The following is a 27,632-nucleotide window of genomic DNA, read 5'->3' as shown; positions in this document are numbered from 1 at the left end:
AAAAAAAGCCACAAAAAAGTCAGGATAACTTTTAGTGTCTGTTCCACTCCCACGTTAATGTCACTGGGTGGGGAGGAGGCAGGGGTGCTGAGAAAATAAGAAACAGTAAGACTACTTTCAAGTGTAACAGTGTCCAAGTCCAGCCTCTTTCTGAAAGTGGTAACACTCTCAGCACAAGAAGGGGCTCTCCTAGATATGCTCCCCAAAATAATACAATGTATTGCAGCTGCCAGAGGAGGAGACAGTAAAGGGGTGGGAGGGAGAGACAAAGTGCTGGACAGCACTCATAATCTGAAAAATATGTCCTTAACTTATTTTTTTTTTAAAGTTTACCCCCCTCACTGAACTTCAGTTCCTTTTGTGCTTTTCATTAATACTCTGCTCTGAGGTTGTAGTTTGGTTTTTCTATAGATTGAGTTGAAGGAAAATAGTCCAAAGTTCTGAAGATGGATTTTCCACCTAAAAGTAAACAGCCTTTCACCCCCAAGACTAAAGTCTCTGCTAAAATCCCTTTTACAATATAGTACAGTACACAAAAATAATCCCCAAAGATAAGTGAGTCCTGGGAGAAGCCAGTCCGAAGGACGTAAACATACAGAGAATGGTGCAACTCGTGACAAATGGCAATTCTCAAAATACAGCTACAGATTTTCAAAGCAGGTGCCATCACAGGATACCCAAGTACACAAAAATAATTTTTAAAAAATAAATTTTAAAAAAACAACCTGTTAAAATGAATTCATTTGTTTTCAGGAAATTCCATACATTCGAGATTTTCCAAAGCATCCTCTGGTCTGTTTTCACCTATTGCATGATCAAACTGTGCTCCTGGAATCTCATATCAACAAGGATTGGAACCATCCAGTCTTTATGTAGCAGCTTAAAACATTATATTCCCTGGATTCCCAGGGCCTTGGCTAAATCCTCCCATTCCTACATCAGCAGCCATGCCCCGTGGCCTCATCTGTGGAGGAATCATGATGTTCTGTTGAGGTGCTATCATGCCCTGCATTGACATCATCATACCAGGTGAACCTACAGGTCCTGGATGGCTGTATAGCCCAGCAGCAGCTCGATCCTTGCCTGGAATCATGCCTACTGGGTTGCTCATTAGGGTGGGTTGGCCAGGCATTGCTGTTTGTGCTGGTGACATCATCCGGTGGTGAGGTCCCATCATTCCTTGTTGCAGAAAGGCAGGTGGTCTCATAGGGTTATGGCCTGGCATAGAGGATGCTGTGCCAAGAGGAATATCAGGTGTGCCACCAGGGACTCCCATGCCAGGTAATGCCAGCCCCATTCTTGGATTCTGTTCTCCCATCATTCCCTGTATATGAGAATAGCCAGGCCCAACATTCTGTGGCTGTTTGCGGCCTGGTACTTCTCCACGAGGGAAATACTGTAATGTCTGGCTTGGCTTCTCAGATGGAATTATCCTGGACAGGTCAAATTCTGGTATTCCAGTGGCTCCAGGGCGAATCACTTCTTGTAGCTCTGGATCAGAGAAAACTGAAGGCATATTGTTTCCTAGAACTGTGAAAGTGTCTGGTCCCCCTGGACCTCCAGACTTACAAAGTGCTGGATCGGTTGAACTTTGGGGCATGCTGGTGGGTCGCCCCAGAGGTCCTTCCCCATGGAAGCTCATTCCAGCTGGGAAATTGCCTTGTCCTCCACTAGGACCATTATGAGGAAATGGCACCTGCTGGGGAGGAGATTGTACTGGAGGAAATCCCTGTGGGAAGCCCAGGCGTCCTTGAGGTACCATTGGTGGGTCTTGGGAACTGTGGCCCATCATTGGATTGTGTGACATCAAACCAGGTCCTACAGGAACCCCATGAGGAGGTATATTGGCTCCCATAGCATTTGGAGAGGGCAATTGATTACTATGAGTTAGTGGCTGTGTCATTCCCATTGGGCTAAGAGTTGCCATCGAGCCTGCTTGGTTGGGACCAGAAACACGAGGATTCTGGGGATTAATGCCCATTCCTGGAGAAAAGGGAAAAAAGCACATTAGAACAAAATAAGTAAAAACATAAAACCATTTAATAGACACAAAACTACTTTTCTTCATTACTATATTAAGTGTTTCATGCAAGATATTTCTATATACCTAGTTTTTCAACATATTTGTTTCCTCTGTTATTTGAGAAACATTTCTCTCCTAAGGAAAACACAGAGGTAGGAAAACATAGATGTAGACCCATGCTGATCATGCTTGTCTCACGACTATCTAAGTGACTGATTTTTTAAAACTTTGGCTTCTCTGCCAAAGCATGGATGCTGCAGTGTAAGGGATTCTAAGACATAATCTAGGCCATATATCACTTATGCAGTCAGTATTTTCAGTACCACTTACAATCTCATCAGTATTTTTATAGGAGAAACCCAAACTCAATACATTTCAGAAAATATCAATACAATAATTAAATCATGCTTTAGAAAGAAAAATGGTAATATGTCTCCTATACTGTTTCAGGAAGTTATAACAATTACAAGCAAAATCACCTAAGGTAACATAAATAAGAAATCAAGACAGTTACAGACCATCTGCTGTTGTATTGCTCTTTTCTAAGCATTAATAACCATTGGGGTTTCTGGATCAACTAAGAGATGAGTAAAATTTAATGACTATAGGTTTTGAGCTGACACTATTATTCAAGAATTGAACGAATTTGATCTGATCAACAAAATTCAACCGTAACCTATAATGGGGAAGTACAGAAACATCAGTTTTGGGGGAACAAAACAAGATGAAAACAGTTATAGACCTCCAGAGCAGTATTTCTCAAAGTATATTCCACAGAAAGCCATTCTTGTGCAAACAACTTGCAGGTATGCTACATAAGCATGCTTGATCCTAAGTATATAGCCTGAAGCAGCATCCAACTACAATGCCTACAATGTTCTTACTTCGGAGATTTATCCTTTCCTGTTTTACAGATAATTACAGTATCTCTAGAACACACCTCAGCTTCTTCCTCAGTGCTTCTGAGCCCAGACTTGAGCTGTATGCCTGCTTTGCTATGTTAGTTTGGCTCGTGAGCCATGATCTTGGGGATGGGGGGAGAATTTCAATAAAAAATATCCCCTGTGTATAAAGGAAAGGTGGAGCTGCTAGCTATGCTTGAAACATTATGGCTTAACTCACCTACCAGGAACAAGATATAAATACTGTACAATGAATAAGATGGGAAATCCAGTAAAACAACACATAAAAACACATTCAACAAAGGGCTTTATCCACTCTAGCCCAGAAACACAGGGGATGTAGATAACACCTCATACATTGCTGGTAAAGTAGCTGGAAAGGTTCCAAAAAGCCATGTTCTCTCAGTCTCTATAATTTACTCTTTCTAGCTCTACAGAATGCTGGACAGAGATTAGATAAAGGAGCCCGGAACTTGTTTGTGAGCAGGATAACTTTCTAAAAACCAAATAGAATTAGACAAAATTATTGTTTGGAAGAAGCTAACAAACAAAATCATGTTCAAAAATGGGCTAGATCAGTTAGAAACTGTAGAGAGAAAAAAACCAGAAATTGGGCAGCAATCAAGAGTGAAAAGAATTCTGAAAACAATAGTCTCTATTCTTTCCCTATCTTGCCTAGTCTTTCCAACCCAGTATGATCTGGCAAAGAAATTACATACAGGTAGTCCTTGGCTAATGACTGCCTCATTCAGTGACTGTTCAAGGTGTTGACAGCAATAAAAATGTAGATTTATGACTGGTCCTTGGCTTATGGCCCCTGCAGCATCCCTGCATCAAATGATTGTGACTTGGGTGCTTGTCAATTGGTACAGATTTAGGACAGGCACAGCCTCCCATGACCACCATCGTGACCTTCGCAACTGGCTTCTGTCAATGTCCATTATAACAGAGTTTGTAACTCTATTAGTATAGTAATTCTGAAAACTGCATGTAATGGGACCCAATCTGGTATATCAGGCAAAGCCAGGAAAGTATCTTAAGTACAAAAATAGACCAGGGGGGTTATGGAGAAAAATATCCACCCCCATCTTCTCAAACTCAATACTATGGGAAAGTTAGCACCTTCAAACATTACTGACTCTTCCATTCTAAACTTCTGTCTCTTCTTCCCTGTCATCAGAGTGGAGAGATTGCCAGTTTGGTCTAGTAGCTAAGGCACCAGGCTAGAAACCAGGAAACTCTGAGATCTAATCATACCTGTGGCATGGAAGCCAGCTAATTGACTTTGGGCTAGTCACTTTCTCTCAGCCCAATTCACATCAGGGTTGTTGTTGTTGTGGGGAAAATAGAAGGAGGAAGCAGTATTAGGAACATTCATTAGGAACTGCATTGAGTTATTTATAAAAAAAAAATCAAAGTTGAAATAAAAAAACATCTAAAAATATTCTGTGTTTTCCAGAGCGCATGTATACACACAACACGATGGAAGAGAAGAAATATACACTCAGAAATATACCATATTACTTTATTACTAAGAGAAAATACAGATGCCTCCTATAGCTACTGATAGTTGGAAAAATTCCAGATGCATGCTCTGCCTGCTTTTCCAGCCTTCCCTTTAGAATAGAATAGAATAGAATAGAATAGAATAGAATAGAATAGAATAGAATAGAATAGAATAGAATAGAATAGAATTTTTTATTGTCTAAGTGTGATTGGACACACAAGGAATTTGTCTTGGTGCATATGCTCTCAGTGTACATAAAAGAAAAGATACGTTCATCAAGAATCAAATCAAATATGTTCATCAAGACTCAAAAGAACATAGGATAACATCAATCCTGCAGAGTTTGATCAGACAGGTTTATAATATTTTGTGGCAGAATTTTAATAATCACCAGCACCAGATTCCAAATTTCTCCAAAGAGCTTATAAAAACTGCTGAAACAATGTTGGAAAACTCAACCTATAAATAAAAGCCTTCTAAAACTGTTTTAAAGAATAAAATCATACAACAGTTTAACAATCTCACTCTCAAGAACCACATATTTTTCTAGCTGCATAAGCATAGCTATTTGCAAAGCAAATTCTTCTAAGGAAAACGCTTTTGTATGCTGCAACTTAATTTCTAGTAACATTATTTTTCAGACTTTTTTTAATCTGAATTATATACAAAATAGTCAAACAGCCAAGACGCAGTCTCAAACTCACTCAGGCATTGAAAAGAACTCATTCAGAACCAGACAAGACATAGATTACAAACAGAAAAAAATATTTTTAAAAATAGATATGAATGAGGGGGACCAAAAGTGCTAATGAATTCCAGATAGGCAATAAAGAAACCAACAGGCACTGCACTACATATAGTGAGAAGCAAACAAGAGTAAGGATAAAAGATCTAAGCCTATACAAGAAAATGCAAACCACATAAGGAACATAAACAGAATAAATCTGAATTCTTTTTCTTCTTCCAAGCAAATCTGCCTACACAAATTCTAGCTAAAACCGACACACAAAAAGCAGGATGTATTTCAGTATTCCTATTTGCAGAAATAATAAAAAAAAATTCATATATCAAAGAACCTTCATACATTCAACCTTCACACACTCACATCAACCCCTCTTTACTTCAAGTCTGAGGAAATAAGCAAAAATGATTGAAAATCTCTGAAGTCAGAAAACCCGTCATTTGAATGCTCTCCAAAGTATTCTGAAAATCATTTGCTTTCACTTGAAATTTTTGAGTAATTTGAAGTAATCATTGATTCAATGATTTCATTCAAAGAAGTACTTCAAATTAATCTCCAAATCAAATTACTTAAACTTTCACACAATCTTATTAGCCACACTAGTCTCTATGAACCTTAATGCCTACAATCATCTAATTTTTTAAAAAAAATTCTATCTTGTTGAAAATATAAGAGCTGCTTTTAGTATACTTTCAACTCAAGCCCTAGCATTTTAGGGATGAAAAATCTAACTGCATTAGATAAACTTCTCTAAAATAACACTTAATCTGATAAAGAAAGGCAAAATAGTTACCAAGAATCCTCTTGTAGAATCTGCTTCTAGCTTTTATGAAAATAAAAGTGGAATAACTTGACTCCAGAAGTTGTGAATGCTCCAACACTAAAAGTTTTTAAGAAGAGATTGGACAACCAATTAACCAATTGATTGGACAACCAATTTGTCTGAAATGGTATAGGGTTTCCTGCCTGAGCAGGGAGTTCAGAGTTAGAAAACTTTCGAGTTCCCTTCCAACTCTGTTATTCTGTTCTGTTCTATTCTAAAATATCAATCAGCATTATTACTTCACGTTTTCTAACAGTTACTTATGGAAACACATAGCATCCACATGAATATGGTTCCTGGACTGGAACTAACTCACAGATATATGATAAACATACTTATTTCAAAGAGAGACAGGAACAAAATCCTTTTTTTCCTCATCTTTATACTAGAAATTATAATAGGGCTTAAAAGTTTGTGAACACCTATATATTTATTTATTGAATTTATTTAAATAATAGAATTTTGGGCATTCACTATCGAAGTCTAATCTTCACAACACAAGCATGCGGAAATATGTCATGGCTTCAACAATACATTCCTGAGAATCTCTAAAATCAGTTATTGATGTTCCCCAGGCTTTAATTTTTTTTAAGTTTGGATTCTACCATCGATACTCACCAGGCTGGATAAAGTTACATTAAAAAAAAAAAAGTTTGGACTCTACCAGCCCAGTCAGGCATATCATGTACAAATAGAAGCAATTCAACACCATTGTTACCCTAGCCAAGCTCACCAACTAAGGACAAAGGGCCTAATACTCAGAAATCCTGGTTAACGTCTAAGAAAATAAAGGCCTCTCAAGAAATCTTGGGGTTCTGTGGCCACAAAAAGTATTTAAAGGTGGTCCATGGTGGACAAAAGGTTGAGAATCACTGAGCTAGAAGGTTATTGAAGAATGTTATTGGATAGATGAAACCAAATTAGAAGCTTTGGCTTGCATGAAAAGCATTATGTTTAGCAAAAGACAAACAGTGCATTTCAGCATAAAAACCTTATTCCATCTGTGAAATATGGTAGTGACAGCATGGTAATTCTGGCCTACTTTGCTGCCTTTGTGCAGGGATGGCTTGTTATAATTAACAAGAAATATTATCAGCAAATTCTACAGAAATTTGGAATTATACTAGCAAATTCTACAAGAAAATGTCAGAGTAACTGTCCATTAAGTGAAGCTCAAGAAAAAGTTGGCTATGCAGCAAGACAACTCAAACACACAAGTCATCCAAACAAATAATGATTAAAGCAAAAGAAAGTAATTTGAGAATGGCCAAATCAAAGTCTGGTTTTCATCCCATAGAAATATTGTGAAAGGTTTGTATGTGGGCATGTCACGTAAGGAAGTCCACCAATATCCCGGAATTGTTTTGTAAGAAGAAAAGGGCTGAAATTCTTCCAAGTCAATATGCAAAACAGTTATTGGAAATATTTAGTTCCAACTATTGTTGTCCACGATGGACACATCAGTTACTGAAAGAAGTACTCTTGCCATACACAAATATATCACTTATATTTTTCTCAGTAAACAAATGAACAAGCAAAATGTTTTTGACTGGGTTTTCTTTAACTAGTTTAGACTTGTGTGGATCTATATATGTATGCAGCAATACTGAAAATTCAAAAGGTTCATAAACCTTTAACCACCATTGTATAATTTAAAGAAATCTGGCAGTCACCGTGCTCCATTCTAAATATAAAGAAATATATTCAGAGAAGTACTTATGGCAGAAAGGTAAGAAAGAAAAAAAAAAAAAAGGAAAGGTAAGTAAGGGGGAAGCCCCTGCATGTATGCTTATAGCATGTGTGTCCTATGAAAAGTATTATTAAAATACCCCAAGCCTTTTACTATGCTCACTGTGAACTCATGTCTGGCTAATCATAGACAATTCTTTTCTCTCAAACCACCCTATTTATTGGAATAATTTCAGTGAGCAAAATTCAGAAAATCCTGTTTTCCCACATGATAACTGTTTTTTTTTATTTACATTATCTCCAGACAGATGGTAGAACTGTATGTGATTAACAGTGTTTGCAGGATTCTTTCTATTTACCTGAAAGATTGTTAATTGATGGTAAATTTGGGGACCGTGCTGGAGGAGAGTCATCATCTGATGAGGCTACAGTCTTGATAGCATCATGATAGAGCGGTGTTGAACTGGGCATAGCAAACTTGGACATCCGGGACATCATAATAGAAAGAGGATTTTGAGACAGGGTGGGTTCTGGAGGAATTGTATAAGGACTGCTGGAAGGAAGATTTCCAGAAAGAGTCACAGGAGCATTCTGACTAACTGTTGAAGGGGGTGCAACACCTGGAAACAAATACATGCAGGTTAATTAATATTTTTAAAGGTACATTACTTAATGAACTTCGTTAGAAAAATATGCATTGCCAAGAGTTCTTGGCTTCCAAGTTAGAAGTCCTGTAGCTATTTGAAATTACTTAATACCATGTCACTGTTTGTTTGTTCTAATCTTGCCTTATCGTGTACTTATAGAATACTTTCCCCTCAGCAGGAAAAGGCATTCTTCATCACTTCTATTGCTAGACCTTTTAAATTGAACATGTGAGGGATGAACTTAGAATCTCCTGTATGCACAGCACATGAACGCCCGCTGAGCTATGATGAGCCTAAAAATCCTATTATCAGGAAACTGTTCTACAATTTGTCTACTAAAAAACAATTGAACACAACAGACATTCTCTCCAAAGACCATTCTTTGGCCACACTGTGTTTAGAATAAATGATTACAGGAGACTACAAGTTCTAACTATTCAAGGCTAATTAAGCTTCAAAGTGTTCTAGAATTCTTTTGATGGGATAGAGAAAGGTGCTATAATTTAATTGACCTTTAGCTAATTTGTAAAAATAGGATCTTCCCACTATTAGTCCATCAATGTTCAAGTAAAAACAGGAAATAACCCTGAAGAGACAAATGCTGTGCTTGTTACTCATTTTGCTTTCTGTGATAGCTAGGTTTGTCTTCAACACAGCCCTACTGAGTCATAGGAGCGGCTAAATGAAAGGAAGAAAGGAAGATGGGCTTTATTTCAACTGAAACAACTGCAGCTTTTGATGATATTTTATTACAAGAAATGTACGGCAAGTGTTAAGAGTTATATTATATATGATAGATGTACTACATAGGATTATAAAGCAGTTTGAAAGCAAGCATTTGTTTATTAAATTTGTTTGCTGCCCATGCTGCCCAAGTTGACATTAATGAATATAGTGGTAGTACCATAGTACAGGGATGAAATGCTTCTGGTTTGGGCCGGTTCCCCCGAACCGGTAGTAAAAAATGCTACCATTCGCCCGAACCGGTAGTAAAAATATGCTTTAAAAAGTTCTGACGATCAGCTGTGCAACAATCAGCTGTGTCACGTGATCCTTGGAACTTTTTTTAATCTTTTAAGAATTTTTTTACTACCTATTTGCCCAAATCAAGTTCCGACGATCCGCTCTGATACAATCAGCTGTGCCTGATTGTAAGGTTCCTGCTTGTTGCAGGGACCATTTTGTGTGAAGTCCAGCTGCTTTTGCACTGTATGTGATTCAGTTGTGCAGCTTTTGTGTTATTTTTGTGTAAAGTGTGATAGTTGGTTTTTGAGCTCTCTGTGACTCTGTGAGGTTCCTTGTTGTTGCAGGGGCCATTTTGTGTGAAGTCCAGCTGCTTTTGCATTGTGTGTGAGTCAGTTGTGCAGCCACGCCCACCTGGTCACATGACCATTAAGCCATGCCCACAGAACCAGTAGGGAAATTTTTGAATTTCACCACTGCCATAGTACCATATCTATTCTATACCATTAGGAATTGCCAGGGCAAGAGATATTGTACAGTACTTGCAGGTGGCTTTGGAAGAGAATGAATGCCTACAAAATACCACTTTCACAATCTTCCCTACTTTAATTAAAAATTTATTTTGAATATTAGTTACCTTACTAATGGGAATTCCAATGCAAGCATTTATAGCTCCTTTTCGGAGGATATGCGAAGTAAAGCTGAACAAGCAGGAAGCATTTAGAAGTTCACACACTGTTATAAACTGTTTTTAATGCAAAAGGCTAACTAGCTTGTAATTTTTCTCTAATATTCTAATATAATAGTGTGTAATTAGTGACCATAACAAAAATTCTAGGCAAAATTGTTTTAGAATTTAAACCACATCCTGCATACAGTATAGGGCTTTATTTTAATAATTCTAGAATTAAATTTTGTTGGTATTCAGATAGGAAACATAAATGGTCAAGGATTTATGTGTTGGTTAGATTATTAATCTCAGATTAATAATCAGAAAGTGAGGAAGAGAATCTTATTTCAGAGGGTGACTTTTGAATTTCAGAAACCATTTCTAATTCACATTCAAATGAAAACTGAGTATTTTACTTCATTGAAGAGGAGTATCATCACAGAGCTACTTGCAGAAAAGTTATAAAAGCTTAAGCATAAAGGGGAAATAGGCAAGCTAAAGACATCAAAGCAGCTTTTTTGCCATGTCAGGAGTAAAAGAAAGAAAGAAAAGAAACTGCTTGAATAAGGTAAATAGTAACTGGTGATAAGAAAAAGGCATGATTCCTGATGGAATGAAACCGAAAAGACAATGTGGCACTCATGAGTAGAGAACACCTGATTACTATAAATCAGTTAAGTCTGTAGAACCAGGTCAATCACATCTATGAGTCTTGAAAAAGCTTGCTGATGTCATTCCAAAGTCTCCCTGCCTGAAACATATAGTCCCAGATGACTAGAAAAGGTCAAATCTTCAAAAGGGAAAAAGAGACGCACCTCCTTGATAACTATAGATGAGCTGCCTTAACTCTGATACTAGCAAAACTCTAACATAGCTTAACTTTGGGATCATTGGGAATAGAATGACTGCTTAACAGAAGCCAATGTGGGTTTATCATGAACAAATCATGCTAAATCAACACAATCTCCTTTTTTCATAGGGTGACCAGCTTAAGAGATTGTGGTAGTGCAGTGGGCATAGTTCCCTGATTTAAACGTTTGACATGATTTCCCAGGAAATTCTAGCAGAGAATATACAAAAACGCAGGCTGTGCAATACTACATTAGCTGGATATATATCTAAATGAACAATATTTCCCAGAGAGTATACATCAGTGGTGATATAGTTGTTTAGATGGAGAGCTAGAAGGTCACCAAATTTGCAGGTAATCTTTTTCTCTAAGTGCATGATCTTGCATTTAGAAACATTGACTGCATTTTCACATTTTTGATCAATTTTTTCAGCAATGCTAAATAATTTCCCATGATACGAATATCCCTAGGAACATCAACTCTATTATATACTTTTGTGTGTAATACATGTAGGAATTAATTCCTATACTGGGCAGGGGAACTGAACTAGATCAGAGCTGTCAAACTTGTGGCCCACGGGCCAGATGTGTCACACACTGGCCAAGCCCATGCCCGGTTTAGTGAAGGGGAAAAACGTCCTGATATGTCTGCTTTGATGACGCGAGTTTGACACCCCTGAACTAGAAGGTCTCCAAGAGTTCCCCCTGCCCTTACATTCCATAATTCTATAAAACCATATTCCTTTGCCTGGGTTACTTAAAGGGCAAAGTATATAGGAGCTTGAAAGATTTATGTACACCTTTTTCATGTTGAAGAGTGATAGGAAACTAGCAACACTTTTATAAACTTCATAAACGTTATTCTATTCTATTCTGTTCTGTTCTGTTCTATTCTATTCTAAACTTTCAAATGTTTGACCACCATTAAGGTAAAAATTCGGTTTGCCTCAGAAGTACAAGAGATCCCTACTATTAACAAAAGCAGATTGCTGCTCCATTGCAATGATTTCTCTGAAACACTAGAGGACAGTGTACCCAAATAGTTGACTTGGTTGCCTTCCTAATTCCCAGAATAACATGATTTCATAGTCTGAATTGCTCCCAAGGCTGGATCTATCAAACAACTGGCATGCAAACATTGCACACTGGAGACTTGCTTTATTACAATCTTACAGGGTGAGAATAGTCCGTTGCCTTTAAACTATAAATCTGGAAGATTAAATGGCACTTGCAATTCTGCAGGGAAAACAAGGTCATGTGAATCAAAACCAAGGAATCCCATTTTGTGGAATTGTAAAATCCATGAAAATTTCAACTGACATTTCTCTGACAACACATAATAGACACTCAAATCCTACTAAACTAACTTCCATGTGAGTGTATAGTGAGAGAGAGCATTTGTGCGAAAACTCTTAAAATCCACTAAAATACAAAGATGGTGGTTACTATTCTAACTTCTGGGTCTTTTTCAAAAATTTCCTTAAGTGACAATTTTATGCCATACCCAGTTTGGTGGCAGAACCTAACCAACCCTGACTGACACCAAAACGCTAAGCAGGGCTGATCACCAGAAATCATCAGAGTATAGATTTGACCAAGAATTCAAAGTTCCCAGAAGGCAGCAATAACAAACTATTTCAATATTATTACAATATGGATATAAAAGAAATCCTATTTCAAAATGGTTCTCTAACTAATGGCCATGTTCTCAATATTTCTACTTAATAATTTAATCAATCAAACTAGATGGGTATATCAGGCTGCTAAACAAGGAACATACATTTAAACAGCTTGCTCAATTATCAATTCAAAGTTTCCACCAACTCTGTTATTAGATTACTGAACCCTAGCCCTTTGCTTTAGTTTGAACTTTAGAGAGGGAAGATACAGTCATAGTAAAAATCATCTGGTCGTTAGCAGTTCTTAAAAATAGGTAAATACAAGCCTCAGATGAACAACACATGACGTATTACACTTTGTCATTTATTTTACAGAAAGAAATTCAAAATGGAGAAGCCATGTGTAAAAAACTAAGTATACTCTTTACAGCAAGGGTGTCAAACTCAAGGCCCGGGGACTGGATCCGGCCCATGGGGTACTTAGATCTGGCCTATGGGGTCATCTTGGAAACAGCGAAGGACTGGCCCTCTGTGCTTCTGCTAGTGAAAATGGAACTCAGGAGGGCTGCATGCGGCAGAGGGTTTTTGCTGGCAGAGGGTTGCAGGAGGCTGTGGCAGCCGAAAACGAAGCTTGGGAGTCCGTTTTTGCTGGCAGAGCATTTGGGCCACCCTGACATGAGTGGTGTTGAGCTGGCCACGCCCATCCTGACCACACCCATCCCGCCCCCCGCCCCCGGAGGTCAAACACAACCCTGATGCGGCCCTCAATGAAATTGATTTTGATACCCCTGCTTTACAGCTTCCATAGGTAAGAAGGGGTTAATATTAGAGAAGCCACTGTTGCTGCCCATCAATCTGTGAATGGTGTTAAGGCCATTTCCAAACAATTTAAAGTCCATCGTTCTACAATGAGGAAAGATTATTCACAAGTGGAAAACAATCAAGACAGTTTTCAATCTTCCCAGGAGTGGACGTTCCAGCAAATTCATCCCAAAATTAGAGCATGCAATGCTTGGAGAAATTGCAAAAAATTCAAGAGTTGCATCTCAGACTTACAGGCATCAGTTAGCATGTTAAATGTTGAAGTTCATGATAATATAATTAGAAAAAGAATGAACAAGTGTGGGTTTCCAGGAGAAAGCCTCTTCTCTCTAAAAACAACATGGTAGCACGGCTTAGGTTTGCAAAGTTAAACAATTCATAAGACTTCTGGAACACTGTTCTTTGGACAGACAATACCAAAGTGGAGATGTTTGGCCATGATGCACAGTGCCATGTTTGGTGAAAACCAAAAATAGCATATCAGCACCAACACTTCACACCAACCATCAAGCACAGTGGTGCAGAGATGATGATTTGGACTTGTTTTGCAGCCACAGGACCTGGGCACCTTGCAGTCATTGAGTCAACCATGAACTCTACTGTATACCAAAGATATTCTAGAGTCAAATGTGAGGACACCTGTCTAACAGCTAAAGCCTGGCTGACACTGGGTCATGCAACAGGATAATGACCCAAAGCACACCAGCAAATCTACAACAGAATGGCTGAAAAAGAATCAAGATGTTGCAATTGCCCAGTCAAAGTCCAGACCTCAACCCAATTGAAATGATGTGGTGGGACCTTAAAAGAGCTGTGCATAAAATAAACATCCACAAATCTCAATGAACTGAAAAGAAACCGAAGAAGACTGGGCCAAATTTCCTCTATAATGATGTGAGAAACTGATAAAGTCATACAGAAAATGATTACTTCAAGTTATTGTTGCTAAAGGTGGTTGCTCAAGCTATTCTATCATGAAGTGTACTTAGTTTTTCACACATAGCTTCTTCATTTTGGATTTCTTTTTGTAAAATAAATGATGACATGGTGTAATATGTCATGTGTTATTCATCTGAGATTGTATTTACCTACTTTTAAGAACTGCTAAAGACCAGATGATTTTTACTATGTCCTGATACATAAAACTGTAGAACTCAAAGACATTGTATGCTCACAACTACATTTTCAAGAGAAAAAAAATGACCTGCTCAACTGCTAAGCAATTGTTAACAGTATCAGAGCAAAACAATTTAGAAACAAGCAAGGATCACTACTGATCAAAAAGACATAAGAAAAATTAAGTCTGACCTGATTCAACATTTCCCATCATGGCTGGTGAAGACATAGCAAGAGATGCTTTGTGGTTTGGGGGGATTCCAGGGCTCTGCAATGGAGGCTTTGGAGATGAAGTCCATCCAGGAGAAGGTGCAGGGAGGGATGGAGATTTGAGATGGACAGGTGAAGCGGCAGCAGAACCCATAACTGGGGGAGATTTGATTGAAGCAGCTGCGGCTGCTGTAGTTGGACCAGCAAGGATCCCCGCCAGCTGTGATGGAGTCTGGGGAGACTTAAGGTTTCCAGAAGGAGATCCCAGCATGGGAGACTGAACCTGGCGCATTGTGGGGGATTTAAGTGGATTTATGCCTGGAGAATGAACTTGGCTGGCACCAACAGAGACATCCAGGGGTTTGCGTCCAAGATTGCGTTGAACCGGAGGAGTCGTGTTGAGGCTGTTTGGGTTACTGGAGGGGTTCAGAGGTAGTGGTGGCATGTGGCTAAGACGATTGTTAGTCCTTTGGTCAGGCCCTATTTGCTCTCTATGATTCCGGAGACCAACACCTGGGCCCTGAGACATAGGATGAAAAGGTCTTGGGCCAATTCCATAGTCCTGTTGAGGATGATCACCAAATGGCAAGGGAACCATTTTTTGCTGAGCGGGGAGCATTTCTGAGATACCTGGGCGCATCTTCATAATTTCTTCTGGACCCACTCCAGCTTCCCTCATTTTCTGAGGTAACATTGGTGGATTGGAAGTGATGTTGACATTCAGATTCACATCCCCTTTCATGCTGCTGGGGCCTATCCCAAATTCCAACTCTCTGTTAGCTGCCATCTGAGGTGGTATTCCTTTTGGAAATTCCCCCCGAGAAGGGCTCATGGGTCCCTCAAGTGGCATACGTGGAAAGAGGGGGTTATTGCCAGGCTCCATGTGTCTTTGAGGGGGAATCATCCGGTTCAACTCCATGCCAGGCCTAATTCCTTCTATGCTTATGCCAGAAGGAAGTCCTAGTTGTTTTTCTGCTAACTGCTGCTGGAATATATCTTCAGGCAAGCCTTGAGGATTTGGAAACCTCTCTCCTCGTCCAGGACCACTGAACACACCCGGCCCAGGAGGAAAATTGCGGCCATCTGAAATTTTTGGCACATCATCTGGCCAAGGAACACCTGAAAGCCCAGGTCTACCTGTGGTGTTTGGGACATTGGGACCTTCTATGTCAGGGTTTATCATTCCAGAAAATCCAGGCAGTCGCATCTGGCTGCTAGGTACATTGGGATGGGGGGCCATGCCTCTTGGAGGTAGTGAGTGAGACATTGTTATGCTTTCAGGAAAGGGTTCAGGGCCTCCAGGTCCCCAGCCATCCCCTGGGGTCATCTGATATGGAGGTGGGGGGCCTCTAACTAATCCTCGTGGTCCATGCTGGTGAACTATCATGTCCTGTAAGGAACACTGCTGTACAACTTGCTCTTGCTTTCTCCGTTTCTCTTCGTAGAACTCCTGCTGCAATTTCAGCCAGGCTACTTGTTCAGGGGTCATGTGATCCAGATGGTCTGGTCCAATAGGACCAGATTGAGAATTAATGGATGGTGGTCCAACTTCATCTGGTGAAAATGGCATGTCTCTGTGCCCTTGGGAACCAAATGCAGCCCCTCCTTCTGTCCGGGGTCCTGGCCCTTTACCTAAACTTTGAGATTGGGCCATCATTGCCTGTATTGGTCCTTCAGATTTCTTTTGGGGACCATCCAGAACTGCAGAATTTGGCTGGGACCCCCCAGTTTGGCCTCCAGCAAATTCTTTTTCATCTGGGAAAAGCATTCGCTGAATATCTCGCAAAGTTTGTAACGAACGTTCTCTATGCTCCAGTTGTTCCTGGGATAGCCCATCTGGATTTTCACCCATGTTTGGTGGATCTCCTCCAGATACTTGCTGGTTGGGACCTTTAGGATCTGCAGTGGAACTATTACTTCCTTGGGAAACTGGACTAACTGCTCGATTATTGGGGGTTGAAGTTTGCCCAAATCCTTCAGCTTGTAGAGGAGTAGAGTTAGCAGGACTTCCTGCAGGCATCACATTACTTTCTAGGCCAGGATTGTCTTGGTCAACAGGGCAAGAAGAACTAGTAGATTTAGGTGCTGGTGCTGGAACTGGAATGGGAGGAGTCTGCTGCATTTTTGCATTCTGGGGAGGAGTTTGTTCTTGAGAAGTAGGCAGCTGTGATGGAACTTGAGGCTTTGTGTCATTTCGGAGAGGCGGAAGCTGAGTGTTCTGAAGAAAACAATTTCACATGGCTCTTGTTAATTAGAAACTGATCAAAGATGGCTTTCACAAATATAAGATTTTATCATCTGATCTTCTTCAACTTCTGAAGGGGAGAAATTTATTTTAGAACTACAACATTTTTATGCCTCCTGTCTGCCAGAACCTTCTCTCTACCTGAACCAAAACAAAAAGTAACCCACCCAAGTCAAGCTATAAAAAGCAAGTCTGACTCTTTTGGCAAATAAGGACAAAACTGCACAGCACTTTTCATAGCTGGAAAAAATGCACGGTAGTGCAAATAATATATAACAATTTTCTGACCAGCTTTCTGTTCTCCATTCTCTTCTCCATTTATCAAGTTACTTACCAAGGATACACTGTTTCGTTCTGCCTTGTTAGAGATGTTCTGAATGTGAAAAGAGACAATGGTTTCTACTTGTCCCTTCAATACAGCTTCCGCAGCCCTGAGGAAAACAAAACAGATGCATCTAAGACATCATTTAGAACATTCTTCTCTGCCATAAAAAATCAAGTTTCCTTCTGTAACTGAATTCTTATAGCCCAAAAGGATAAATATACCAAAAACACATTTTGCTTTATTTATAACCACTATGCTGCTCCAACTGAATAATGTCAAACAATCAAATCATTCTACAAATCCATTGCCATATCTTATGTTTCCCCTCATACAAATAAATCTTGACAGTTTCCCAGTCAGGTCAAGACTTCTATCACATCTCTTACTGGGCAACTTAGAATAATACATGATCAGTGGTATTGAAGGATGATGAAAGAAGCATCACGACAAGAGAGATGTTTCCTGCTTCCAAATCCTGCCATAGAGATCAGACAATAACTTATATGACTAGAGCTAAACAGGGGCAGATAATTTGCTTGCTCCAGAATCCTTTGTCACAAACTTCTCTAAAAAGGAAAGGATGATGACTAGGCAATAGTCATTTAACATGGGTGGGAAGTCCTCTTAAGCAGAAGTCATGCCAGCACATCTTTTAAGACATTTCTTAAAAAAGCATTTACTGACTTTCAGACCTTCATTCTACACAGTAGCTACACAGGCCCAGATGGGATCAAGTTCACAAGTAGCAGAAGTAACTTTACCAAGGATTCTAGTCAATTGGAGAGTCACAATTTTAAGGACATCAACTCGGTCAACTCTTTAGATTGGTTACCAACCCAACACTGTGCAAAAATGAGTAACTCTATCCACAAATGCCTTCACAGTAGCTCATTCCTGGTTCTGACCCAACCTTACTCAACAGGATTCAAGTCATTTAAAAAATGCAGAATGGTAGAGAAGTAACAATACTTAATCCCTTTAGTACTGCAATGATGGCTCAGAGCTAAATTTATATCCACATTCAATTATGTTCACTTTCCCCCCTACATTGTCATTCTTGGTATCTTTTCTGCCATTTCATCTCAGGGAATTCCTTAAAAGTACAAAGTAATCCCCTAGGACCAACAAATAGAAGAAGTCACTCAGGAGCAATCCTATCAAGCATTTGCATTGTTTTGGTATTCCAAAGCTTAACTATATGCCCAACAGAACTTTCCATTCAATCATTCATAAATTTCCAAATGCCTTTATAAACCTGTCAAGTCCACTAGGAACTTATAGAGACCATTTTAATTGGACCATTCTCTCTGCAGAAAATGTTGGGCCTGATTAACCCAATACAAGTTATTGGAATAATCTAATGCAAGCTGCGAAAGGAAATGTTTTCCACCAACACATACTATCTGTTCTGAGTTGAAAACCAAATCTAGTGTATCACTTTGATTAGAGCCATGATAACTTAGACCAGTTATGGCCATGAAGTTTAGAGTCTAGCTTCATTGACAGTGAATGGAAGTCAATCAGAATCAGGAGGACAAGGGAATCAACAACCAACTCACTGTTAAGTACTAGCAACTTGAACTGGAATTCAACAGTAGAGCAGTAGCATTCCTAGCTTCTCTCACAACCCTTACCACACAAACAAGGTCTTATCTCCAGTCACATACAAAATAGTGCTTCTCACAAAGTTTCACATAAAATGACTGCCACTCCTCCTACCTTGCCTACATATGAAGGCTAATGTAGCACCAGAAACTCAAATGAACATATCTCAGACACAGAACATATCCTTACCAATCAGTTATCAGTAATATATATATCTGCCCTCTTGTTCATAATTAGATCATGGATAGTGATAAATTTATTGAAAGTGGATCTGACATTTGACTTGATCACAAGTTCTAACCATCTTGACTTAACATTTGGGAAAGAAGTAGAAAGTGGCCATAATTTTCCAATGCCCTGTAAAACTCATTTCACTCATATCCTATCAAACTCCTCTCTTCTCATTACAACCATAATCCTCTCCTCCTTACCAGGTCCTCTATTAATTTCTGCAGTCCCTCCCATCTCAAGTTTTCCCAAGAGTTACATGCCACTACAAATATCTCTCCAGAGAATCTCCCTCACTTGGCAATTGACCTAACCTTTAAATTTATCTATCTCTACCTAATATAATTTCCCTTGACCAATCTCTTCCATCCAGCACTCACACAGATTGAAGTTAACCTCCACATTTCTCAATCAAATGGGAAATCTTTGTTTTCTACTTCTACTCAGGGAGTTATCACTCTTCCCCTCCAATCTTCCTCCCAGCAGTCCATGTTCTGAGCTGCAGTACTTGAACAAAACCAGGCTGAACCAGTCCCTGCCTACTAACTCCTATTGTTTCCCAGCGCATCTGGTACAAGCCTGGCCATACTCCTCCATTTCCTGATCCTTCCACACTGCTTTGCCTTTACAGTTCTTCATGTGGTTTCTTTTGCTGCACTTTCTAGCCTTCTTGCTGAATAGTGGTAAGAGAACTGTATATTTCTGCCACTGTATCTGCTGCTTCTCATGCTGACTGCTAATCAATCTCTAAATGTTGGCATCTGTAGATGCAAAGATTCTGCTTCACCTTGAGGACAACAATCATAATAACTGAAGCCTCAACTCTTGACTTTTCAATCCATAATGGTTAGGACATTCAACTGACACAGCACAATTTTGGATGTGCTGGCCTTCCTCCCATTGTCTTGAGTCATTTATAGTATAGATCTTAATCAAATCTTCTTTTCACTAATTTAATTCGATTTTCTTCAGTAATCTCCATTCTTTAGGCCTTCTTCCCTTTCCATTTGTGCTTTCATCCATCCACACATTCCTCAGAAAGTCAAGTTCTATAATAAATGATAATCTAAACTGATACTGTCCTTCCTTGGTAGAGTTATCAGTTTAAATCCTGCACTGGGATATAGAATGGGACATCAAATATTTCACTATCATAGGAAGAGAATGTTTAGCTTTCTTACAATAAACCTACTTCAACTCAGAGAAAAATATGTACCACACATATGATGTGATAGATTTATAGATAATAATTACACCAGATATATTTATAACAGGAAGCTATGACTGACCGTCACTTCTCATTAAGAACAACCTGCAAAAAGACAAATGTGGCATTATTCTACAGGACGGCAATAATCAAAATATGAAGATTATCCTATGTGAAGAAACCTGTCTTGGAATGTGCACTGGGGGTGGGGTGTCTCAGTAGCACCAGTTTCCCAGGGAAGAGGCAGTCCATTCCAGACAGAAGCCCAAATTATGAGTCTGTGCAGTCCTGAGCTGAATGGAGGAGGGAGAAAGATGTTCAGGGTATTCACATTCCAGAATCTCTCAGGATATAGCTATAATGTTAGACAGTTACATCTTTGTTCAAGCAATATTATGTTCGTTAGGTATAAGCAAATAAAGAATAGAATTCAATTGGACTATTGTCATATTTGGGGTTATGCCTGACAAAGACCCTGATAATTTTCCTGTATTGAATTTACAAAGGAGGCTTGTCATAATTCTGAAGAATTCTGTGAAAAGGGACCAAAAAAATGAAAGGAAATCCAGATTGCTGAAAGTAAAAGAAAGGAATATATAAAATTGATTTACTTGATCAAGGTTAAAATAGATACATTATCTCTAGTAATATTGAATGGACTTTTGCTGATCAGGTTTTGATGATGAGATATTAAGGATTTGTTCATAGATAAGAAATAGGATATGGGAAACAGAGATCATGTTTTGTATTTTAAAATAAGCCACTAAAATTGCTTACGTTTGTTGTGATGAAGGGGGAAGTAATTTATATATTTTTTCTTTGTCTTTCCCATATTATTTTTTCTTCCTTTTCATTATATTTTTATTTCTTTTTCTTTTCTGCAATTCTATTTTTCTTTTTATTCCATTTTTTACTTTAATCTTTTATCATTATAATTTTTATTTATTTATTATTATTTAAAAATGGATGCACTTACTTGTTAGCCATGTCTGTTGAAAAAACATAGACCACTTTGGATGGCGTCTTCTGTATGCTTCCTGGTTCTGAAGTTGTAGTTTGACCATGGGAAGGGGTGGAAGACCGGGGAACTGAACTATTTGACGGAACCATGGAGTGTGTTGTATGTGATGCATCTTGTGATTTTGTATGTTCAGCAGAACCGAGATCTAGAAAGAAAAAAGTGAAGAGAATTTTATTTTGAAAAGTAGACTGTAGGTTTTAATTCCTTCAATAGCCCACTTTTAATTTAAGTAAAACAGAATTTGGGTGGGGGGGGGAGGGAGCTGTCCTGCTTCTACAAAATAATTTATTGATGTTACTTAGTAGAAGCCTTGAAGCAAGGGAACACCCCAAGCAATATGGTATCTAGCTGAAAGCTTTGGAATAAATAACTATTTCATAAAACTTTTGGGATATAAACACACAAAACAAGGTTCATGGTTCAACAAAGATAGCAGCTGCTCTTTGTAGTCTGCACCAAATAATAAATATATATTGGATATTACTATAATCAACAGGATTTTTTAAAGCCTAAGTACAAAAAAAATTCCTGGCTCACTGAAAAACTGAATACTGATTTTGTGTAAGGAATCGACAGTGTCCTAACATTCAACTATTATTAAATATTAAAGCGGGGGGATTATAAAATACTGCAAAAAATTAAGTATACAACATGGTTCTTGCCTCAGGCTTATAAAGTGGCAAAGTAAAGAAAATAAAGCAAATAGGTCAATGGGGAAAATACAGATTCAAAATGCAAAGTTCTAGTTTCCTTTACTGCTACTACTAGTTCCTAAAGAGGTGGGGCATTTGTGTCAACATTTGTGTTTGTTTATTTTTTATCAAATTTAGTTGTCGTCCATCTCGCAATTCAGGCAAGTCTGAGCTGCTTACATCAGGATGAAACAACTTATAATAACAGTTATAAATTAAAAAAATACAAAAAATACAAAAAATTAAAACAAACTAAAACAAAGGTTTGGAGGAGAGAGTTGAGTTAACCTTTTCTGTTAGTGTACCAACCACCTCCAGCCAGTAATTTTTCCTTAAGGATTCCATGCTGGTTGGCATAGCCAGGGTTTTCCTAAAGGCTAAAAGAGGAGGCGGATCTTATCTCCTGTAGCAAGATGTTCCAAAGGGCAGGAGCTATGGTAGAGAAGGCTATTCTCCTGAATTCCACAGCTGACATTCTTTGGCTAATGAAGGCCCTTTTGCCAGCATGTGTGGGTAGGCCAATCTCACTGGGGAAAGATGGTTGCACAGTCTTAACATGCTTGTGAATAGCTGGCACTTAAGCAAATCATAGGCAGTCATTAACTTACAACCATTAGTTTAGTGACTGCTACAATGGCACTGAAAAAAATGGCTTATGACCAGTTTCAACACTTAATGACCAATTGCAGCAGTCCATTCTCACATGATCAAAATTTAGGTGCTTGGCAACTGGCATGTATATATGAAAGTTGCACTGTCCCAGGATCTTAAAAGTACCACTTGCAACATTCCAGGCTGGCTTCTGACAAACAAAGTCAATAGGAGAAACCAGATTCATTTAACAACCACATGATTCACTTAACAACTGCAGTGATTTATTTAACAACTGTGGCAAAAAAGGGCATAAAATAGGGCAAACCTCACTTAATTGCTTTGATTAGCAACTGAAATTTTGTGCTCAATTTGGTTGTAAGTTGATGACGACCTGTGATCAATTAATATTAAAAATTCAACTCAGACATTCTAATGCACACATTATTAAAGAACAGCTTTCAACATTTAAAATGGCTACAAAATTTAAAATAGTCAAATAAACCAAAGATAAGATTTATAAACAACATATCAGCCCTCCCAGGTAAACCAGACAGGAAACATGACCAGATGAGCTAATTCAATTTTATTCTAAGGCTACAATAACAGAATCTTGCAAGTCTGAAATTAGAAATCTCCTGTGCTCACTTTTAACCACCTGATCCATTAAGGTGGGTCTTAAGTTTGTTTCTGAGTATTAAGCAACTCCAGGGTCTCCCCTATCTTGTTTGATCATTTCCTAGGCACCATCTCTTCCCTGTCTGTCAATATCATTCTCACATCGATTACACAATAACAAAAAATTAATTAGAAGCCTAATAGAAGATAAAAACTTCTAAAGTATTAATTTAAGGTGAAATACAAGTGTTCCAAGTATAACTTACAAATTTACCATATATACATAAAAATAATTCAGCCTTGTTTTGATTCTGTACATAGTTATGCATATCTTGTCTTGTACACTACAGTTAGCACCAAGCCTCAAACAGGCAAAGGGGTTCAAAGCAATGAAGTCTGGAGGCATCAAACTAGAAACAACTTCCCAATGTGCACTGTAGGGTGTCCTGTGTAGGACTTGAGAGAACCAGGCTCAAATCTACTATAGTAGCTTGTTGACTTTGGGCCAATAATTAATTAATTAATTTGTATGGGCATCCATCCCAGCAAATAATTCTGGGTGCAGAACAATCTTAAATAAATTAAAAACAAATTCTCATCAGAGATACAACAATTAAACTAGACAGCACTCAAGGAAAGTATCACTATTAATGGTTGTTACATTATCAATTATCCTAATCTATTCTAATACTGTAGAAGGAAAAACGGAATATGTGACTTCCAAGAAGAAAAAGGATTTCAATCTAACAAACATATATATTTGATATAATTAGAGAAATACCCCTGCACACATGAATACGTTCTAGAAAGATATTCAATACAAGAAAGTATTGGATAATGGCCAAGCCTATTTATACTGCTATTATAGGATTTATACTGATTTTATGCTGCTATTATAGAAATGTCCCTAGCTCACACAGTTGTATAGAGTGCAGCATGGGGAGCTGGAAGCCACAGAATATCAATGAAAGAGCCAACAGAAAAAGCATGCCCAGCATCACAGTTAATTGTTAATGGGCAGTATAATTAGTCCCATCAACCAAACTCATACTGTTTAGTTACTAGACGTGCCTATCACAAGCAGAGAAGTAACATCTGAAGCCACTCAACGTACTTTGTGTATTTGTTTCCTAAAGGACAAGCCTTCATTTATAAAATCCTACCAGTTAAGCTTTCTGGAACTGGGAATTCTGAGAATATAATTTACCCAAACGTAACAAAACATGTGGAAAGAAGATCTCTCCATTAGAATTTAAGGAAACAGCAGCCTAGAATGAAAAGGGACATGCCTTTAAGCATTCTGTCCTTATTCCCTTTAGGGTTTTAAAGATCAGCATCAACACTCTTAATTGGGCTAATTGTGTGAATGCAAACTGTATTTGAGGAGCGCACTAGCAAACAGGTTATACTGGGTTAAAAATAATTCCACAGAAAAGGTCACAGGATTCACACACGAACCGAACTACTACAAATTCAGCAGCAGTATTCCTGAGATAAATATAAACAGACCCTATAAAATGAATTTCTTGTATAATATATTAGTTCTGAATTCAGTAACTGCTCTTATTAAATGTTTCTAAAATGAAGGTTTTCTCTTTCAACTTATGGAAGAAACATTTCTCCCTCACATATACCGAAAGAGAAACCTTTTCTTTTCTGAGACAAAAGGGTCCTCTGGTAAGAACCCATTGAGACTCTCATGTTACTGGCTAAGGGAATATGCCCTCCATTTAAGTATATCAAAAAGAAAAAGGTTGTTAAGAAACTTAGACATTTGTCTTGTCGTGTGTGTGTGTGTGTACACTTTTAGGATCCTATCTATGAAACAATTCACCTTATAACTAATACATATTCCTATTAATTTGCTCTGCTTTTACAGCTCAGGGTTAGTACATTGTTAAAGCAAAGGAAGAGGATCAATAATAGAAGCTCTCAATCAAAATCAAAAGTTATCCATATTTCTGCACTTTTACATATTAACATACCTTTGATTTCTGATTCATCACTGGGAGTTCCACCGTCTCTCTGTTCAAACGAGTCGGCTGAAATGCTCCTTTCTCTCTTTCCTTTCCCTTTTGACCCATTGCCAGCCCCATTCTTCAACCCCATGCTTCCTCCTTGTCCTGGAAGCACTTTTGGTGTATGGGCCCCACTCTTGGGATCACATGGAGAAGGCTGGGATTGGCCTGTTGAACCCCCCTGTTTACCCTGATTGGAGAATTTAGAGTCCAGTTGCGGGTTGCCGGATGGGGACATCACTGTAGGGGGACGGACCATCACCTCCTGTTTTGACTTAGGACTACTGGCAAGGAAAGATGAAGAGAATAATATACAATACAACACAACACATAAAACACACACACACCAATTTACTCAGCAGTTGCTTCTAACTCAGACTCAAATAGGATAGTAAAACAATTCCATAAATTCCCTGATAAGCCAAAGGGTCCCCCTGGGGGAGGAAGAGGTGGTTAGTATACTGTATCATTAACCACTCTGCTACTCTCGTTTCAGGGAATGCTTTTCTGACGAGGGGGGCAGCCTGTCAGGCCTGGAAGCCATGTTATGTATTGGGCCTTCAGACCTCCACATTTAGTACTGTGGGAAATTGGGAAGCAGGAATGTGTAGAGCATGGGGGATATATAGTCATAATAACATTCCTTTCTCAGAGGTTCAAGGACATCTTGCCCTGTACCTGGGAGGTTGGAACTGGAAGGTATCTCCAGTTGGGATGGTGCTCTGATTGGACCATGTGATGGACTTGTGGGCGTTGGGCAGGGACTTGAACTTTCCTTTGGGTGGGGAAAACCCTGGAAGCTTTCAGATTCGGGTTTCCCCAGAAATGCCAATATGACATTTCTAATAAAACGTAACTTTGAGGAAATCCAAGCCTCGGAGTTTTCTTTCATTGGGGGTGTTACTTGGAACCCTGACATTTATTATATAGTGTAGAAACTCCAAGAAATTAATTCATTATATGCTTATTGTTCAGCTCCTATTTTAAAAAGTGTTTTGAGAGAGTTACTAATCTGTTTGAGGCATTATTACTTTAGTGAAAAGAGCAAGATAGCAACCTCCCAGATCCTAGGAACCAGTCAGTCACATGAGGATGTACCTCTTTGACTTCTGTCAATAAAGACAATGGTTTCTATGTACAAAGACGTGCCTCACATTAAGATCAGCACAAAGTAAATAACAAGACACCATAAAGTTCACAAAACCACCCCTCTGGGTTCAAACAGCTCAACCATCAGAAAACAGCTCAGAAATGATTGTTCTACTTAGAAAGTTACATTAATTGTAAATTTCTTAAATTACTTTTTAACTGATAAATGCAAGTATTATATCACACAGTAATAATTAAGAGATTGGATCCACATTTCTTACTTTATATACTCTTCATGGAGCTATTGTATAAATGGTTTCAAAACTACACCCAATGGTCACTATATTTAATAATTTTTACAGAGAGATATTTCAGATTGGAGAAAATGTCCCCGATAATGGAAATTAGTCTGGAACACCATTTAAGTTCTCTTAAATTTTTAGTTTTTATATGAGTACAATAGTTTTGGAGCTATAAAATTCAGTCAGCCACTGAATACAACGTATCAATTAATTCTCAAATGTTGAAATTAGAATCAGCAATAAGACAGAGAAAATTCTCTACGCTCACATCTACATGGTTTTTCATTAAAAAAATATTATTTCTGCAGAATAGGCATCAATGAACAAATTACTTGTGGTTTATTCTTCTTCTCTTTTTATTAAATTTAGAGTAAATTTCAGTCTTAAATAGACTGTGCTTTTACAAATATCTATGAATATAAATATAAATGTTTCCTGGTATTTATTCTGCCCTCCCACTCTCAAAAAACAGAACAAAAATAGAATAGAATAGAGTAGAGTAGAGTAGAGTAGAGTAGAGTAGAGTAGAGTAGAGTAGAGTAGAGTAGAGTAGAGTAGAGTAGAGTAGAGTAGAGTAGAGTAGAGTAGAATAGCATGATGTCTAGCACATTGATTAAATCTAATTCTCCTAAAATATACCTAGCAAAAATTACAGCAGAGATTTTCAATGAAGACTAAAAAGAAAAACCAAACTTTATGTCTGAATAACTTTCTCCAAATGAAATTCAAAACAAAAGTAGAAAGGCCTTGAGAAGAAATGAACATAGATCTCACTGTGATCCACAGAGCTCAATAAAATTTAATAGTACTCAGTATATAAAACATATATTGAAATATTCAATAATTATTTAGCAATTACATAGCATAATCATGTCCTATCAAAAGGCCAATGAACATTTCTTACCTCTGGGCATTTCCTGACGGGGAATTTCTCACTTTGGGGTTACTGGAATGCATTGACAGAAATCCTAAGCACACAATTACACACACTGACAGGCTCTTGTCAAGTCCTTCTGTTGCTTCTGGCTGTTGTGAAACACTTTCTGCCACGTGCTTTCCTCAGTGCCACTGGCCTACTTGTCTTTCTCCTCCGTGCTTCTCTTTTCTG

General features: G+C 38.3%; 1 protein-coding gene across 2 annotated transcripts; it reads right to left on the bottom strand.

The window, feature by feature from the left end:
- Window positions 1-242: 242 nt before the first annotated feature.
- On the bottom strand, window positions 243-27,632 carry BCL9 (BCL9 transcription coactivator). 2 transcript variants are annotated; one of them, XM_058184606.1, is made up of 7 exons: window positions 27,429-27,632; window positions 25,101-25,417; window positions 21,170-21,359; window positions 17,163-17,259; window positions 14,566-16,801; window positions 8,046-8,306; window positions 243-1,983 (listed from the first exon to the last, which is right to left on the bottom strand). In XM_058184606.1, exons 1-7 carry the CDS (start codon window positions 27,479-27,481, stop codon window positions 881-883), a joined length of 4,257 nt encoding a protein of 1,418 aa, XP_058040589.1. In that variant the 5' UTR covers window positions 27,482-27,632; the 3' UTR covers window positions 243-880. The 2 variants fall into 2 exon arrangements, with proteins under 2 accessions (XP_058040589.1, XP_058040590.1); XM_058184607.1 differs by lacking the exon at window positions 8,046-8,306.

Source organism: Ahaetulla prasina, chromosome 5, assembly GCF_028640845.1.
Source record: "Ahaetulla prasina isolate Xishuangbanna chromosome 5, ASM2864084v1, whole genome shotgun sequence".
Lineage (NCBI taxonomy): Eukaryota > Metazoa > Chordata > Lepidosauria > Squamata > Colubridae > Ahaetulla > Ahaetulla prasina.
The sequence above is the reverse complement of the archived record's forward strand: the minus strand, read 5'-3'. Positions and strand labels throughout refer to the sequence as shown.

What these genes read in the sequence shown, in the direction of transcription:
- BCL9 (XM_058184606.1), bottom strand. Translation starts at nt 27,481, where the DNA reads ATGCATTCCAGTAACCCCAAAGTGAGAAATTCCCCGTCAGGAAATGCC. An exon ending in TGATGAATCAGAAATCAAAG is followed by an intron (nt 21,360 to 25,100) that starts GTATGTTAATAT and finishes TTTTCTTTCTAG; the next exon opens with ATCTCGGTTCTGCTGAACAT. An exon ending in ATCAATTAACAATCTTTCAG is followed by an intron (nt 1,984 to 8,045) that starts GTAAATAGAAAG and finishes CCTTTTCTCCAG; the next exon opens with GAATGGGCATTAATCCCCAG.